The sequence below is a fragment of the Astatotilapia calliptera genome, chromosome 22, assembly GCF_900246225.1.
Source record: "Astatotilapia calliptera chromosome 22, fAstCal1.2, whole genome shotgun sequence".
Taxonomy (NCBI): domain Eukaryota; kingdom Metazoa; phylum Chordata; class Actinopteri; order Cichliformes; family Cichlidae; genus Astatotilapia; species Astatotilapia calliptera.
This window is the reverse complement of record NC_039322.1, coordinates 18,070,508-18,088,046: the sequence shown is the minus strand read 5'-3', so window position 1 is coordinate 18,088,046 and position 17,539 is coordinate 18,070,508. Positions and strand designations below refer to the sequence as shown.

Genomic DNA, 17,539 nt, shown 5'->3' with positions numbered 1-17,539 from the left:
TACTGGATTTTCTCTACTTTGCAACTAAGAAAACCTTTTCCAAACTTGTTTGTCTTCTTTATTTACTCCTACTGTGAAATTATTTGTATTCCTGGCATTCTTTTGCTGATATTTTGGAATAAACCTTGATTTTACCCTCTAAAATATCTTTAAAATACTTGTGTTTGTGTTGCCTAATGTATGTTTTTTCTGCTGAGTTCTCTTTTTGTTTCTACACTGTGCCCTGAAATAATTTCTCCTTCAGGTTCTCTCTTGTGGTGCCTTTTTAAAAACTAACTATATTGTAGCCTGATTAAAAAAGTGAAGTATCTTGCTAAAAAAAAAAAGATGCATATTGTCCTGCTAAATCAAAGCAGAGTCAACTTTTACATGCGTCTGATCTCAAGTTATTACAGTCAATTAATTTTAGATAAAGATTAATAACAAATTAAATTTATCAGAGGATTTTCTTGTTCAAAGCTTTATTTTCATCTAGAAGGGAAAGTTGTATACACCCAGCTATCTTTTCAAAGTGCTATGGAGTCTATGACCTAAATAAGAAATATCAAAGCCTGGAAACCCCAAAAGAGAAAAGTGAGAAACGGGAAAAGAACCGGGATTGGGGGGCACACAAAAAGAGGGGTGGGTGGGTGTGCATGTTAAAGTCCCTATGCGAAACATCAAAAACAAGCACGAACTATGAATGCATCTAGTTTGTTTATTGGTGCTTGTGGCTGGCACGTCCCGCACCATCATTAGTGCTATGAATGTGACACGATGATTTTCTTTTTACACACCCTCCACCAGAAAACTACTGGGAGAATGATACTCGAATGCCAGGGTGGAATTCAGCATGTACTCATTGTGTATTCTTTTTGAATGTGTCTCGTAGACCTTGGTGTTGAAGAGTTGTGTCAGTGATAAAGAGCAAGAAAGAAGAACTGTTTCCACTTGTTGTTTCCACTTCCTCAGGAAGAAAAGAAGCAGCAAGAGCTTCTGTCAAAGCTCTTGTTCTTTTTGAGTGCCTCTGAACTAGCATGTTTATTCAATATGTGACACCAACAGTTGCAACACGTTAGCGCCGTATTCAACAAATGTTCCTAATTAACTAATGACTGCGTTTCCTGTCAAATCGCGTGCATTCGACACTGTGAATAGGTACAACTCTGTGTGTGTGTGTGTGTGTGTGTGTGTGTGTGTGTGTGTGTGTGTGTGTGTGAGAGAGTGAGAGAGAGAGATCTGCTTTACGCTACATGCTGGTGTTTCTCCAACAGCACACAGCATTCATGACCAAGCATGTCTGATTAATGCACAGTAAAGCATGTAATTAATCTTTTCTTCAGCCCCATTTTTTTTGTTGTTGTTGTTGTTGCCTCTGGTGACAAATTACAGAAACTCTGACACAGTCACTCAATGAAAAAACACATACGAAGTCTTCCTATTTTTACATACACTCACCAGCTGCCAAAGTGCACATGCAGCTCAGTGCATTTTTGCATGTAGACATGGTCAAGAGCAGGGGTGTCGAACTCCAGGCCTCGAGGGCCGGTGTCCTGCAGGTTTCAGATCTCACCCTGGGTCAACACACCTGAATCACATGATGAGTTCATTACCAGGCCTCTGGAGAACTTCAAGACATGTTGAGGAGGTCATTTAGCCATTTAAATCAGCTGTGTTGAATCAAGGACACACATGAAACCTGCAGGACACCGGCCCTCGAGGCCTGGAGTTCGACACCTGTGGTCAAGAGGATCTGCTGAAGTTCAAATTGGGCATCAGAATGAGTTTTTAAGAAACTGCTGATCGGCTGGGATTGTCCTGCACAATCATCACTTTGATTTACACAGAAGAATCCAAAAAAGAGAAAAAATATCCAGTGAGCGCCAGTTCTCTGGGTGAAGATGCCAGAGGTGACAGGCGGAGACTCGCCACACTGCTTGTAACTGATAGACGGGTAACAGTGACACAAATAACCACTCATTACCACCAAGGTTTGCAGGAGAGCATCTCACACAGCATGTCGAACCTTGAAGCAGAGGGGCTATAGCAGCACAAGAGCACAATGGGTGTCGTGTAGGATTAGGAAACTGAGCCTACAATTCATACTGGCTCACTAAAACTGGACAATATAAAACTGAAAAATGTTGCCCGCTCTAATGAGTATCGATGTGAATCACAGAGTCGCAATTTTGTAAACAACATAAAAGAATAGATCCATCCTTTCTTGTATCAACAGCTCAGGCTGCTGCTGATGGTATAACAGCATAGGGGATATTTTCGTGGCACACTTTGGTACAAAGTGAGCATCACTTAGCACAGCCTACTAGACTATTATTGCTAACCAAGTCCATCCCTTTATGACCACAGTAAACCCATCTCTGATGGCTGCTTCCGGCAGGATAACACACCATGTCACAAAGCTCAAATGATCTCAAACTGGTTTCTTGTACATTTCAATGAGTTCACTGCACTCAAATGACCTCCACAGTCACTGATCTCAATCCAAAAGAGCACATTTTCAATGCAGTGTTATGGGAGATTCATATCGTGGATGTGTAAATGACAAATCTACAGTAACTGTGTGATGCTATCATGTCAATACAGACCAAAATCTCTGAGGCACGTGTCCAGCACCTTGTTGAATCTGTGCCATGACAAATTAAGGCAAAAATGGAGTACGACATAGTGCTGACACGGTGTACCTAATAAAGTAGCTGTTGAGAATATGGCTGTTTTGCTTTAGAATTGGCATTGCTTTAAATGTCAACATTTCCTTCGTTTAACCTCATCAGCAGTCTGTCCCATAAATCTGGACTAGTTCACAGCTTATGACAAAGGCTGTTGACTCATCCTCCCACTCGTTTTCCAAATGTTAACTCCACATATAGGCCTGTGCATTACACAACAGAATCAAGCCTCTGTCCGTTCAAAGGTAACAGTGACGTCAAGCGCTTCTCCGGCCAGTTCAGGCAATAACTTAAATCTAATCTTGGCTCAGAGAGAGTGAGGGACACCACTTCTTACTTCCCCCGGGTGTCGCCTTTTTTGTTCTGTCAAGCAGTTTGTAATTTTTTCTCATATAGTCCTCTTCACGAGGGCCCAACATCAAGGAAGATATTGATGATCAGAAATCAGACTGTGCTACTACTTAGCAAGCAGAAAGCATTTGGGGAAGTCATGAAACTTTTACTCACCCACTGACTAAAACAAAGAACGCACTCAGAACACGGGCGAAATAATAAACTGGACTTCACACGTGTAATTTTGCGATATATGATGATCTGTTGTGATGCTCACACCAGCTCTGCCCGTGCACTCTGTTATTTTAGCCTAAACTCTGAAAGTGATGAAATATTGATACGGTACACAGGAGGATTTGACGTAAGTAAGGCAGAATACTGCAGTGCTAGGCATCGCATGTTTTATTGAAACACCCAGTGTAGCACTCAAGGAGAGTGAACAAAATAAAACTGGGGGGGGAAAAGACACCAAAGAGATAGTGCAGCCTTAAAAGACAACAATGCTGCACTCATAAAGGAGGGATGCAACTTCTGTGTCCCTAAATTGCCTGGTTTAATGAAGCGTTGCCAATCAATATGGAAGATGCCGAAGAAAAATGAGCTTCATATGCGGGTAAATATTAGCTCTATGTCCAGGTCTTGACCAAAATACTTTCAGAAAGCGCATCCACTTTTTCCTCCTCCAAAATATTGACTTCATTATTCAGTGTCCCCGGAAGATAAATAAATCACAGGTTTAGCGCTTTACATCACGGCGAGGGACACTGGGGAATAGCTCATCTAAAAACAGTGACAGAGCTAATGGTGAGGTAGGATTTCTGTTCATGTTTAACCTAGTTTGCTTTGCAATTAACATATAAAACATGTCACCAAAGCTGTGCTCTAAAACATGTATCAGATTTATCAGTTATGAAGGACGGGGCTCCTTTGTCTTTTCTTTCTCGACCAAATTACAAGAGGCAAAATGATCAGGAAGCATAATTTTTCATTACACACTTGACGTGGCTGAAAAATGAACAGTGCGACCGCTGATAGGCCTAATTGGTGAGTGAGCAGGGGCAAGCAACTGGAGCCAGGATGGGCCATGGCTACTTCCTGGCACGCAGTGAACCATTTACAGAAAATAGGCGCAACTGCTGCTGCGAAGAACAAAAAAAGACCTCCGAACTTAAAACGATGGGGGGGAAAAGGAGAGAGAGAGCGTGAAGAGCATGCTGCAGATATCTGTGCCAGCAACTATTTAAAAACCTTGCCAAATGCTTTCTGGCATTATATAATTTCATGGTGAGGAGAACACAAGGTTAATCACTCACCAAGATGGTTGCCAAGAAGATGGCTTCAACATCCATTGTCTCACAGATATAAAAACACAGCAATCAGCTGCATTTGTGGCTGATAGCGGCTCACAAACGCAGCTGCGTCTTGCCCCGCTTCTTTGAATTTCAATTTTAGCCTATTAAAGTCTTTCTGCCCCTGCCTGTCTGTTCCTCCATCATTCCCTCAATCTATTCCACGCCATCTGTCCACTGGCCCGGGTAGTATTCTTATCCACCATTTTAATTTCCTTGGGCAGTCATTTTAGCACATGTACAGTACGCATTACAAAATGTGACTGTAAATAAAGAGCCTAGCAAAGCCGCTTGGGGAAGGAGGTCGGCGAACAGGCATCTCCGACACGAGCCATGAGTCAGAATCCAAACATCCGCTGAACGCATCAGTCCTCTAGTACTGTACAGGAAAAGGGTAACAATATGCTACTAGCAGACTTGTCACCATCTAGATGTGATACATGCTGGATTTTTTTTTTTTCATTTACCTCCAGCAAAAGACTCTTAAAATTTTAAAGGGGACCGCTGACCACCAGGCTTTTATAAAAGGTGGACATAGTCTCACTCTGGGCCTTTTAAAAGGCAGCAAGGGTCGACTCCTCTGAGAGCAAAAAATTAGATATTGGAAAAATGACCCAGTTTCTCACTGGATTTATGACATCAGTAAACATTTTCTTATTGAGTTCATAATCTCAATTGCTTTTTTTTCATGGCCTCATTTAGAGTCAAATAACCCCGAAGCAGGGTGTTCTTTACGGTGTGGCTACCTTGTCAATTATAAGTGGCTACTTATATGAGAGTGCATACGTTTCTCAGTCATTGCATCTCATTCAGTTTGAGGCTTCAAACAAATTGGTGAAATTATGGTGGCTACGTCTACCTTTTATTTAAAGTCTGTCCAACTGCAAAGCAGAGACCAGGTGATAATCACACAGCACCCACAGCCACTAATAGTGTTATCCCATTGTCTGATTTTAGTTAAGTATTTTTAAAAATGAACAGATTTGAGAGGGGAACAGTTACAAAAAATGACATTTATGTTCTTTAACTATCTTGGCATTGGTCTGCACTCATTCGTTTTGTGGTATTTCTGCAGACTGATATACTAGGAACAGTTAGTGGAACTTTTCTGCTGACTGAGCTCTCGGGATTTGCAAGGGGGAAAGTTGATAATTAAATTGTAACACAGAATGCAGAAAACTATTTTTGAAGGGATCATGGCTTGAGGTTTTGGCTTTATCATGGATAAACTGTCAAATTGCGCAGAGAAGATAAGTTACTGTACAAATTGGCTTCTTGAATATTTTTTGCTCTTTCCTCCATCGTTTCATAACTCTGCTTATCCCTAACACTCTTACAGGAGGTCTCTTATGTTTGTAGACACCATTTTATTGATTGCCAATAAGAAAATACTGGCTACTGAATCTCTGGCTAAAAATTATAAACACTGATCTACATCTGCTCTGCATTAAATGCAAGTATGTACATCCAAGTCTTGCGTGTAGACTGCAGTGAAAGGACGTGCAGTCAGAGTTTATTTTTGTTGAGCCGTTTCAAGCTGACTTCATTAGGCATCAACACTGATTGAACGCTATTTTTATGGGTGTATGATTAAGCTTCTTACAGGAGTAGTTGTTCTCTCAGCTATCGCCACTGTAGATAGTATCTGCCAGCTCCCTGTTTTGATGTGGAAATGATGAGCTTGTTAAGCCTGGCCCATAAAATCACGATGGAAAATTCTCCAGCTCAAGTTTTGTAGAAGCAGTGCCAGGGCTTGGTAATAAGTAAGCAGGGTGACAGAATTCACAGCTTTAAAAACAGACTCCCATTGACATGGCACATTAAAAATTGTGAGGTGCAGGATTCAAACCTTTCTCGTTTCATCATTTCTCATCCCCTCTCCCATTCCTCTTTGGGTTCCCTTTGTTAGACCCTTCCTTTCAATCCCTCTTTTTCAACCCCTGTTTTTAGTTTGAAGTAATACCACCAAACAAGTTGCATGTCTCTCATAATAATGTAAGCCTTCACTCAGTTTCACACACATGCATATACACAAACACCGTGTGCAGAAAACACTGATTAGGAGCACACAGGCCTGTGTCTAACTAACCTCAATGCACGCTCCAGCTAACGAAATAGAAAGCTGCCACCTTACTCTGCATTTAGGGTCTGTAAAACAAACAAAACCTATGTGGTGTGTTTTCTATGTCCAGGGACAAATATTGAGCAGATTTCCAGCTCACAGTATGGCTGGTTGATGACTCATACTCTAATGAGGATGCAGCTTAGGCCTGCAAAGATAGCTCGCATCTGAGAACAGTAACCTCAACTTCTGATACCACACCTACAAACGAGAATGTACAATTCTATATATAAACACCTACTTGCCTATAAAGAGATGCACACAGATTAGATCCTTTAATTTAAAAAAAAACAGCAGATAATTATGACTCGTGCTTTTAAAAAGACACCTGTAACAAGATAAGTTAAGTCTTAGTATTATGCTGGACAGATGCTGATTGAAAAATGTATTTAATCAAAGTTTCCTTGCACCTGCATGTCTGCTGTCCCAAAAAGAAAAGGCTATTTGATTGCTTTGGTTTTAGCTATTCATTTAAAACTCTCTCCCAGTCACTTGCTATGTGATATTCAGACATAGTCACTGTGTGCATTTGGGATCAGGCTGACATGAATTTGTTGGTGTTGCTCTTTGTAATGACAGCAGAAAATGGGCTACTTGGTAAAGTGCTCTGTGGAACAAACTGTACCAACACAGTGTTCTGCAGAGCAGAAGATTGCATCTCTAAGGTATCACTGTCAAAAAAAAAGCAAGTGAATAGATAAGCAATTAGACATACATGCAAACCAACAGATAAACACTTAACATTCAACTATGACCTGAACCATCTTTCTCAACTGGGATCATTACCACCAAAAGAAAGCAAACACAGCGTAAAAAACCCCCCAAAACAATTAGTCATCCTTTTATTCCTAACTCTTTTCACTCATGAGTGACCCGAACAAGACAGTGAGCAAAAAACGGACTGTGTAAAGCATTCACAGCAACCGCAAATGGAGGAAATATATTCCACGTAATGTGACATTCAGTTCAAAACACAGCCTCTTGAATTACACTATCTCTTCCAAGCACAAACTCCACTTCTTTCTTATCTGTGCTTGATAACCTTTGCAGCATTTGCAGACAATGAATTGTATTCTTTGAAAGCATGCGTTTCCCCTCTTTGGTAGAGCAAATGTAGGCACAAGCAATAACTCTGGGGGTCAAAAGTTTTCCCGATACAAGAATTAGTGACGTTTAATATCCACACTGAGCAACCACAACACGTAACTCACAACAGTTAATGGCACAAAATGCTATTTAGAAATTGGAAGGAAGCAGTATGACAGGATCACTTTTATTATATTGCCTAAGAAGTTTATTGGCCAAAACACTTTAGCTCATACCAATCATAAAACACCCCAAAATATATCTTTTCACCTGTGCAAGGCAACATTTTACTGCAATGTGATCAGTCTGTCTCATGATTTGACAATCATTTTATAACGTGTTTCCTCTACTTAAGCCTAAGTGTTAAGTAAAATGGTTCTCACATTTTTCACAACTGATTTTTGGTCATGGTACTGTTGGTTCAAACCATTTTGACTCTGCCTCTGATTGTAAAATGGGAGGGGGATTTCGAGGATTACAGCATTGCCAATTAGACATTCACCCTGGCAAGGTTAATGAAGGATTAAGCTATGAGTTGGAACCCCTTTGAAATCTTAAGACCTATCTGTCCACCAAAACACCTACAGAATAGGAATTTCTAGAACCTAAGCAAAGTCAGGTTTCCTGGAAATACCCAGATTTCTTTTTTTAAAGTGTGTAGACAGGAGTTCACGTGTAATAACATGATATTAAGACTACATACTGTACACAGTCATACACACTCGTGCATGATGACATGGAGTACAGCTCCTACCTGCACCAGATTCCATCCTTCCAAGGACTCTGCAATGATGGATGTTACAGAGGGGCAGACGCCGCCGAAGATCATCAGGTGTTTGGGCCCGTAACAAATGGCATCAAAGAAGGCCCTCAGCCCCTTGGCATTGTCGCACTGCAAACACAGAGAGAGGCGTCGTGAGCTACAGCGAGGCAGAAGATGAAGAGAGAAGATGAAGTCATGGAGAAAGGGGATCTTTGTATTTAGTTATTGTTGTAAAAACAGTAATGGTAACGGGGAAAGGAAGTGATAAGTCAAATGTAAAACAATGTAGCTCACAGGCTGCAGGAGCGTTCCCCTGTTCCAGCCCAACGCTGCAAAATGCAGCCATTTTACGTCACTATAGCAACAAGAGGAAAAGATTGTGTGAAAGGAGGAGAGAGAGAAAAATGAGCAAAGAGGGAAAAACACTGTGTAGGTTTCAATTGATTGTTATATGAACTGGCTAACCGGTTTTGCTGCGATTCTTTGATTTCCACAGTTGTAATGATATTCCTATCAGCAGTAAACACTCCAAACCTCAATCTTCTATTATTGCTACTCAATTCAGAGATGGAGTGACTGACTGGCAGGTGGTGTGTGTATATGTCTGTATTTGTTTCCTCTGACACAGTCCATCTTATCCGGAGAGTCATTTGACCTTGTTAGCCATCAACCAGCTACTGAATGAAATTTTCCACTGAGCAAACGCGCTCCACAACGCAGATTGAAAAACTGAAAATCGAATGTGAAGGAATGAGATTTCTAACCAACAAATGCTTTGATACGTGAACAAGGCTATTAAGTTGTGTTGCAGGTGTCATGGCTTCACTTTACGTGATCATTTCTGCCCTTGTATCCATGGTTTCGTTCTTCTTTTTCCCTTATTTTTGATAGGAACATGATAATCTGGGACACCTCAAATCATTTGCCAGGTCAAGCTGCAGTGGAGGACACAAACAACTTCCTTGTAAGTCGCACCATCAACTGCTGGACCAACATTCTTGCATTCAGTAGGATTTAATCATGTGCTAGGACCAACTCAGACTCTTTTGTTGCCTTTGTTGTTTTTAAAGTAGATGACAGTTAACTGGTAGAGATACGTTTTCCTCTATGCATCCCAGTAGAGAAAAATCCATGCTATAATGGCGGTCAAAAATAGACACAATTGCAAATATGCCTCGAGTGAAATGAGAGGGAGAAGATGTGATTAGACACAGTGGGTATTTCTTATCCTCGCAATACAGCTGAATGAAACAGCAGGCTATTAAAGAAAATATTCATTTCCCTGCATCTGGCCATAACAAGGTGGGCTGGTACTGAAGGATTGTGACTTTTAATTGGTTACCAAGCAACATGAAAAGAAATGTGGGCAACTAAACTTGTCATCATGAGCACAATAGGGCTTGGAGATACAGTAGGCTTAAGCTGATTTATTATGAGAAGTGACAATGTACTGTAGGTGGCAAAGAATAATGTTCTTTAGTCTTTCTGCACCAAATAAAACTGTCTTGCAACAACAGCACAGTCTACTTGTGTACAAGTACATGTGCATACATATGCATCAAAGTGCATTGGTTAAGACAAGAGCATGTTAACGTAGCCTCCATGTTGTCACCCACCAGATTATGAACTCATATTCTGAATCCTCAGTTTTAGCATTGAGTCCAGAAGAGAAGATATTTGAGAATATCAACAAATATTTGAGTAACATCTGACTAAAACACACAAGTTCTTTGTTCATGCGTGTTTCTTTGCCCGAAAACTCCTCTTGGACCAGCAGGAGCTAATAGTTCTTATCTAATTCAAATATTATGACATAGTCATGTTGCCTAGCTACCACCTAGCACCAGACTAAGATAATAGATCATAAGGTGGTATGTATGAGGTATATTTTCCGCATTTACACACCTGTTACACTTTATAAAAGTATCCTATCATTTTAACTTCATAAAAATCAAATCAAATCTATATCTACTATCTAGGTTGAATTATGCATGATATATTAGCAACATGCTAAAATGACCCCCCCAAACAGATTTTTTGCACAGTCCTTTTGCACAGTTAGTTAAATGCTAGTATTTGTAGCTATATTAAAACCACACCAGAAAGCAGTACAATGTTCACATAGGTGAGGTGATACCTAGCAGGAGAGCGATCATTTACACTTACAGTTAAACAGCTGTGTCCTGATAAGGGTATAACAGAAAAACTTGCCTCCTTATAAAGGTGACACAAAGGGGGATATTAGCTGTAAAACCACAGCTGCTTTTGTGCCATGCTGTCAACATTTTTATTTCTGCTTCGAATTAAGAAGTTTGATCTGGAAATCTGTGAGGATTTGCTCTTTTTTTTGGAGTGGGCCTCAGTTTGACTTTGGAGGAACTGCAACCACCGTAAAGCATGGAGAAGGAAAACTGTGAAAGAAACAAACAAACAAAGAACATTTCTAAATTGCTTCTCTTTCCTAGCTATCACAAATATCCAAAGATCTTGCAAACTTGCAAAATTAAGCAGCTGGGACTAAAGAGTGTTTTGGATTATTGCTTGATCAATGGCTTAAACAATTACATGACTTAAGCGATTGATTGAGGCTTGTTTCTCTTTCAGCAAATTACTTCATCAGCTGATCATTCAGCTTTCCACTTTTCATTCATGTGCTCTTAAATCTGAAGGCCATGCATGCCCGCAATCTACTGTGCTCTGCTCACAGAGCCTTGACCAGTGTGTTGTCATGCCAACGGCGTGACTATTCACACTTTTGTGCGCTAGATGAGTGAGGTGCCGCGGCAGGGCCGTTGTAGCAACGGCTATATTTAGTCTCTCGTTAGGTAGCACAACGACCCAGACATTAATCAATACTTATTCATCTCCAGCAACACCGTAGAAGTTGGACAGACAAAGCAGGATAAACAGGAGAGGCAGCCGAGTATAATAAGCCACAAAGAGTAACGACACAGTGAAAGTGATGGTGGGTGAAGCAAGCAGTTGAATAGAGGGTGAGAAAGACAGGAGAGAAGAGGTATAAGCCTGATATTAGCCATACACTAATAAAGCATTCAACCAGTGTTATGAGCCTGCCCTCCATTATAAGCTCACAATAGAGTAATTCGTGAGCGTGAGATTCATTCACAGGCTCTCTGTGATGCTTAGAAGTCACACAATGCACATTTGCCTACAGTCCATTAAGTAGGGAAAAAGTAAATTTAAATGTCAAACCTAAAGTAGTTTTTAAGTGATTATATTTAAAATCTTTGAATCTCATAATGGCATTCGTTTCCAATACACAACCATTTTCTCTGTGCACAACTCTGTTCTATAGTGATGACTTTTTCGAGGCTTTCTAATAGGTTACAAACAGGTTTTGGTAGAGACGTGGCACTCAAGAACTCGTGAATAGAAATCTATCAGAGAACACTGTAACAGCAAAGATGGCGGCTATCCAGCCCCTGCCCCCAAAGAGTCACTCATTTTGTTGCATAGACAAACGGTGGTGGTCCACAACTTTGCATATCCACTTGTTAGCATAGTGTCGTACTTCTCATGGCTTACTTACACTTAAGAAGCCTAATTAACTGTGCTCATGAATAGCACAGCATTTCCCCTTTTTCTGCGGAAAAGTGTTTTTTCAATCCGTTTTCATTCCACAGACACTGACATTTCACATTTTTTCAGGTAGGGTGTTTAAAATAAATTCCCAAATAACTGCCCAGAGGCATTTCAAAGATGGCTGCTGAGTGGTGAGACTTGCTTCCACCAGGACTTGGATGGAGTCTGTATCTTTGATGCTAGTTTATTCTAAATAGGGTAAAAGCTGTCACAGATATCATTCTCATGTAAAACATACATAAGCTCCAAAACTGCTACAACGGGAAAGTATAGCAGCACTTAACTCAGTAGGAGAGCAGTAAGAAATACTACAGCACTTTATTTCCCTCTCCTCCAGTCTGAAATCTAATTCCTGGCATTTGGAGGCCATTCGGAGCAGATCGATGGGGTTAACGTCCGTAGTAATCTGTTTGACTGCCTAGGGAGACAGCCAAGGAAGGTTTGTGTGCTGTTGGTGTTGGGTGTGGGGTGGGGGTTAATGGCAGAAGAACCTAGAAATGGGACTCAAGGGATGCATATCAGTCTGATCACAGAATCGTACAACATGCGCCCTTCGTACAGCACAAACACGAAAACCTCACAGGTGTTTGAATTCACTTGCTGGATTTAGAAAATATTTTTAAAGATATATAAATAGTCTGAGTTGTTGCATTTGTTTTTACAAAAATCTTCTCCCTCAGATTAATATTTAAGATTTCAGTGCGATGAGATTGCACCACAACCCTTCCATTGACAGTATATTACAGAAAGACCAGTTTATTTCAAATGCTCCTCAACACTATTGTCACTACTGCATCCCCTCCACGATGACCTTTACACAAAGCTACTGATATTCATCCTTGTTGTTCAGTGTACAATGACATTAACCTGCTGCTATTGTGCTAGTAACAAACTAAAGTCAATTAGCCTGTGAGGAAATAGCCTCTCCGTGTGTCATGGTGAAATACATTTTTACTTGTTCCATGTGATAAATTACATGCATCATTTAATTTTAATCAAAACCTTGGGTAATAGCACGCCTTTAAAGATGAGCATGCATCAATGCCTGTTTATACCATAATCCAGCAATAGTTACAGAGCATTAAAGGAAGTATATAACATCCTTTTAAGGCACTTTACAATATGATTCCAAATGCACTTAATAAACCTTAATAGAAAAAAAACTCAGGAATAATTTAAAAAAAGAAGATCACTTTTGGGGACTGTTTTTTTTAAGGCTCAGCAATTACTCAAATTCCTAAGTGATAATTAATTACTCCTTAATTAATTTCCACAGGTAAATTAACCTGCCCTCCCTACGAAGAGCCAGCCACATTTCTACAAGCATAATAAGCTAAACGCTTGAGAGTGAAATTTTCCAACTCACTGTCACTACACGCAGGAAGACACTGCAGAGGCCACCAAGGTGTATCTATGCTTGTCGTCTGTAGGTGTGCATATGCGTGTTTTTGAGAATAGAACAAGAGCTGATCAGAGCACCAGGCTGGAGCTAACCATGATGAAATGCCTTGTTAACGCTCCAGAGGCAGCTGCACCTGTCCCTCATCTAATGGCAATTTACTGAACCCAAATCAGCAACCTGAGGCCCTGTATAGCACATTCACATACATGCGAGGGCGAGTGATAAAGACAGAGGACAATAGAGAGAAACAGAGAGGGAAGAGCCTGATCTGATGTCAGAAGCATTCTGCTCTGCTCTGCTCATACTACTGCTCATTTTTTCCTGACAAGGTCAACAGCACAGGTGATCATTGACAGCAAACTCCCACCTCAGAATATATGGCTTTATGAATTAAGTTTATGCACATGTTATTACAATAGCATCATGCATATTTCATCAGCGGTTGCCTGGTGACTGAACTGATTTTTTTTCATTGTTCATGGTTTCCTAGAGGTTGAAAATGCAACACCCTCAACCTCTGGGTGACCAGTTTTTCTGTCTCCAAAGAGTCACATACCAACTTGGACAGGCTGCAATCTATCTCAGACAGATCAGCAAAGGACTGCAAATAACCATATATAACAAGGGACTTGACCCAGCTTCCTGACAACTGGTTGAATTCTGGTTACAGTACTAGTTATAGTCCTAAAAGCAAAGTTTTCTGTCAAATCTCAGCACGTTGTCACTGTCACATCTGCATCACAATGGCCTTTACACAAAGCTACTGATATTCGTCCTTGCTGATCTCTGTACGATGTCATTAGCCTGCGCTATTGTGCTTCTCATAAACTACACTCACTCAATTAGCCTGTGAGGAAATAGTCTCTCTCTCTGTGTCACGGTAAAATGCATTTTTACTTGTTCCATGTGATAAATTGCATGCATCATTTAATTTTAATCAAAACCTTGCATAATAGCGTCGCAGCCTGTTTACGCCATAATCTGTCGATAGTTACAGAGGGTTAAAGCAAGTATAATTCAGAGCTGGACTCTTAGTTAGTTGATGTGAACTTTTGGTTATTGTGAATTTCTGTGTATTTAGACAGCAGCACATTCGCGATTTGCAGTATTATCACAAATCCTAACGTCAATGTAAAATGACCCTATTCAACCTCAAATCAACAGCACACTGAGAGCAGACTGACTCCATGTCAATTCTATTTTATTGCCATCTCGATGCATCAAAATTGCTTGGAAGACAGCAACTAGCTGTGAGTGTTTAAAGCAAACATCTCAAAGGCAGCATGGTCGCAATTTCACTGCAAGCTCTCGCAGAAATTTTGATTGTGCATTTTGGTCTACAACCACTGTTTTTCTTAGTGTTACTGTAGCATGCTGTTGAAGTCCTTTTAAAGGTACACAGATACACATCCACCCTGCCTGCCTCATGCAGCATGCTTTCCTGTCCATCCAGCACTGGCACAGCACATGCAAGAAGCTGGACTCTTGTACCAGCTGCCTCCTGCACACACTCCACACTGAATTACTTTCACATCCCCGAGCCAGGAGAGGAAATGTGCGCCAGGATGAATCCAGCGATTGCTAAAACATATGCTTGGCATTATAAAGCCCTATAGAGTTAGCACCCAATAGGTCAGATCTAAAGAAGATTATCTCTTTCACCATGTACAAACCCAACTAATCCTCTAAACTGTCATGGCTGTCAATACCAGCTACCGTCGGAAGAGGAGGAAGAATCACGAGTATGGACTGCTGCACTGAATTAGTCTGCAGCAGTCCAATGAAGGCCTACAATTTCAGCATAAAGACAGTGACGGTATAATATCTTCACCACATGCTACTTTGAGTTCATGTGGTGTCATTTAAGGTCAGTGTTTCCTGCTGCTTATCTCTCCAGGATACATCTGCACCTAAGATCTTCAAGAAGCTAGAGCGATTTGTTCCCCATCACTGAACTCTTGGGCAATTCAGAGGTCCACTGGGGTGTAACACATCACCCACCATGCCTCCTTTTCTTTCTCTTTCTTAAATGACCAAGGGAAGATAAGGCTGACAGGTAATTCACAGTCTTAGGGAGCCAACAGACAAAGCTTTCGTTCAGATACTTGGAAAAGTGCTACAAGAAAGTGAAAACAGGGGGAACAAGTGGAGAGAATGAAGATGACTTCAGTATGCTGCAAGCATAGGCAAGACTCCTTGTGGTAACATTTAAACAGCAGGCCCCGGAGTATCCGAACAGAGTACACATTGATTGAGTGAGAGTGGATGAAGTAAACTGAGAGCAGGAAGGAGTGATGGAGTTGGGCTTTTTTCCCCCCTCAATCTGTTCCCTTAACAATGCATGCCTGCAACACACAGGGAAAAAAACTGAGGCACCCACTTCTTGTCTGGGGAGAGACTGGCCTTTAAAATCCACTGCTAGAGACTGACTGGGCTGCTCAAGCTGATAGTTGTTTGCCCTCCATCTCCTCCTCTCTCTGTGCCGTCTGGCTCTTGTTATTGCAGTCAATCTATCTCTCGCTTTCTGGAGAGCTCAGATGGCCACCAGGATAACCATGATGGCATGTTGGAAGCCTCTTTAGTGGTGACAAGTCTCTTTCGCTCTTTTTCACTTTCCTTCACTCCCACACACAAAATTCTCCCTCTGTGCTCATGCTCATCCTCAAACAAAACCAACTAGATAAATTATCATCCTTACCTAAATTTCATGCAAAATTTTAATCTCTGACAAACAATAACACGCACATCTGCTCACTCACGAATCAGAGAAAACCTCAAATTGGCCAATGGAACTAAAATCAGAGTGAACACATTGCACCTTTATTAGCAATCTGAGCAGAGCAGAAAGCAGACGCTGTGTTAAGCCTATTACAGGCTGTTGTGCTTTCGACAAGGCCTGACAACAGCTGGAACATGTTGTGCTGCCCAGTGAGAGGGACAGACCAAAGTGAAATCCACCTCAAATGATTAGTCCCCGAGGAGGTGATGGATGCAGATGAGATGAGGGAGGACTGAGGGAAAAAATCAAACTTTTTCTTTTTCATTATGCAGTTTGTTTACAGGGAAAATGTGCACAGATTTTAGGGCGCTAATAACAACACAGAGCTATTTCCTTTTGCTACTTTGTAGTTCAATAAAGGATTTTAAATATATGTATAATATTTATAGCGCTGTGCAAAAGTCTTAAGCCACCCCTAGTTTCTCTAATTATTGTTAGAAAATGCAAAATAGGTTCAACCATTGCAGACATACATAGAAGTCTCTTGTAGTTTCTTTAAGTAGACTTCAGTACTCCAGGTGTCTTGAAAGACATCCCAAAGCTCTTCTTTGTTTCGCAGATAGCTGTAGACAAATACATATTAATGATCATTCCAACCAAAAACCTGTTGCCGCTGATTTTATGTCTTTTCTTCTTAGCCACCCTTCCACTGAGACCATTTCTGATGAAGTTTCAGTGAGTCATACATACAAAATGAAGGGCAAGATGCATCTCTCAGATCCTATGTTAGGGCTTCGCTGGATTTCTACTTATTATTTTGTAAGGACATGACTTTCAGATACTGTTCATCTGCTGTAGATAGTTTATTAGGCCTGCCGCTTCTTTGTCCTCCACTTGAAATGGGAACAAATTTTGTGTTTTTGTCAAATGCATAAAGATATAATGGGTTTTTAGCGAAATTGTCTATTATATATAGACATATTACTTGTTTTCCTAATAAGCTAGGCGCCTTTTTTATGCTTGAATCCTTTACAGATCATTTTTAAGTGGCTTGACAAACAAAAATCATTCTTTTAAAAGTGGTCAGGTAAAAAAAAACAGATGAATGTCCACGGAGACACTCTGGAAGACCTTGAGAAATCCTGGAGACCATTTTTTTAAATTAAAAAAAAATCTGTCTCCATGGAAGCAAAATATAAACAACTTCAGGGTGACTGAAGACTTTTATACAGTACTTATGCTGAGTGATTGGCCAGTTCATGCACATAAAAATATATTATTTTTGTCCTGTTTTGAATTCTATGTATAAATTTCATTCACTATATATGTGTTATCCCTCAAAATCAGGGAAAAGAGTATGATGGAAAATACAGTGGTATTACGCACTTTTGGACTCAAGGTGAGCACTCAAAGCACTTTCAATTAAATAAGTGCTTTTTTTCTATGCCTAAGCACTTTTAACTTAAGGTTCACGCATCCATCACACCAAGAATACT

General features: G+C 40.5%; 1 protein-coding gene across 1 annotated transcript in view; it reads right to left on the bottom strand.

Moving 5' to 3' along the window:
• The window catches only part of gabbr2 (gamma-aminobutyric acid (GABA) B receptor, 2), a 202,743-nt gene that overhangs the window by 143,205 nt on the left and 41,999 nt on the right, over window positions 1-17,539 (bottom strand). Inside the window, exon 2 of the mRNA XM_026156284.1 lies at window positions 8,311-8,448. Within this exon, the coding sequence (XP_026012069.1) occupies window positions 8,311-8,448 (138 nt within the window). The remainder of the gene's footprint in view (window positions 1-8,310; window positions 8,449-17,539) is intronic.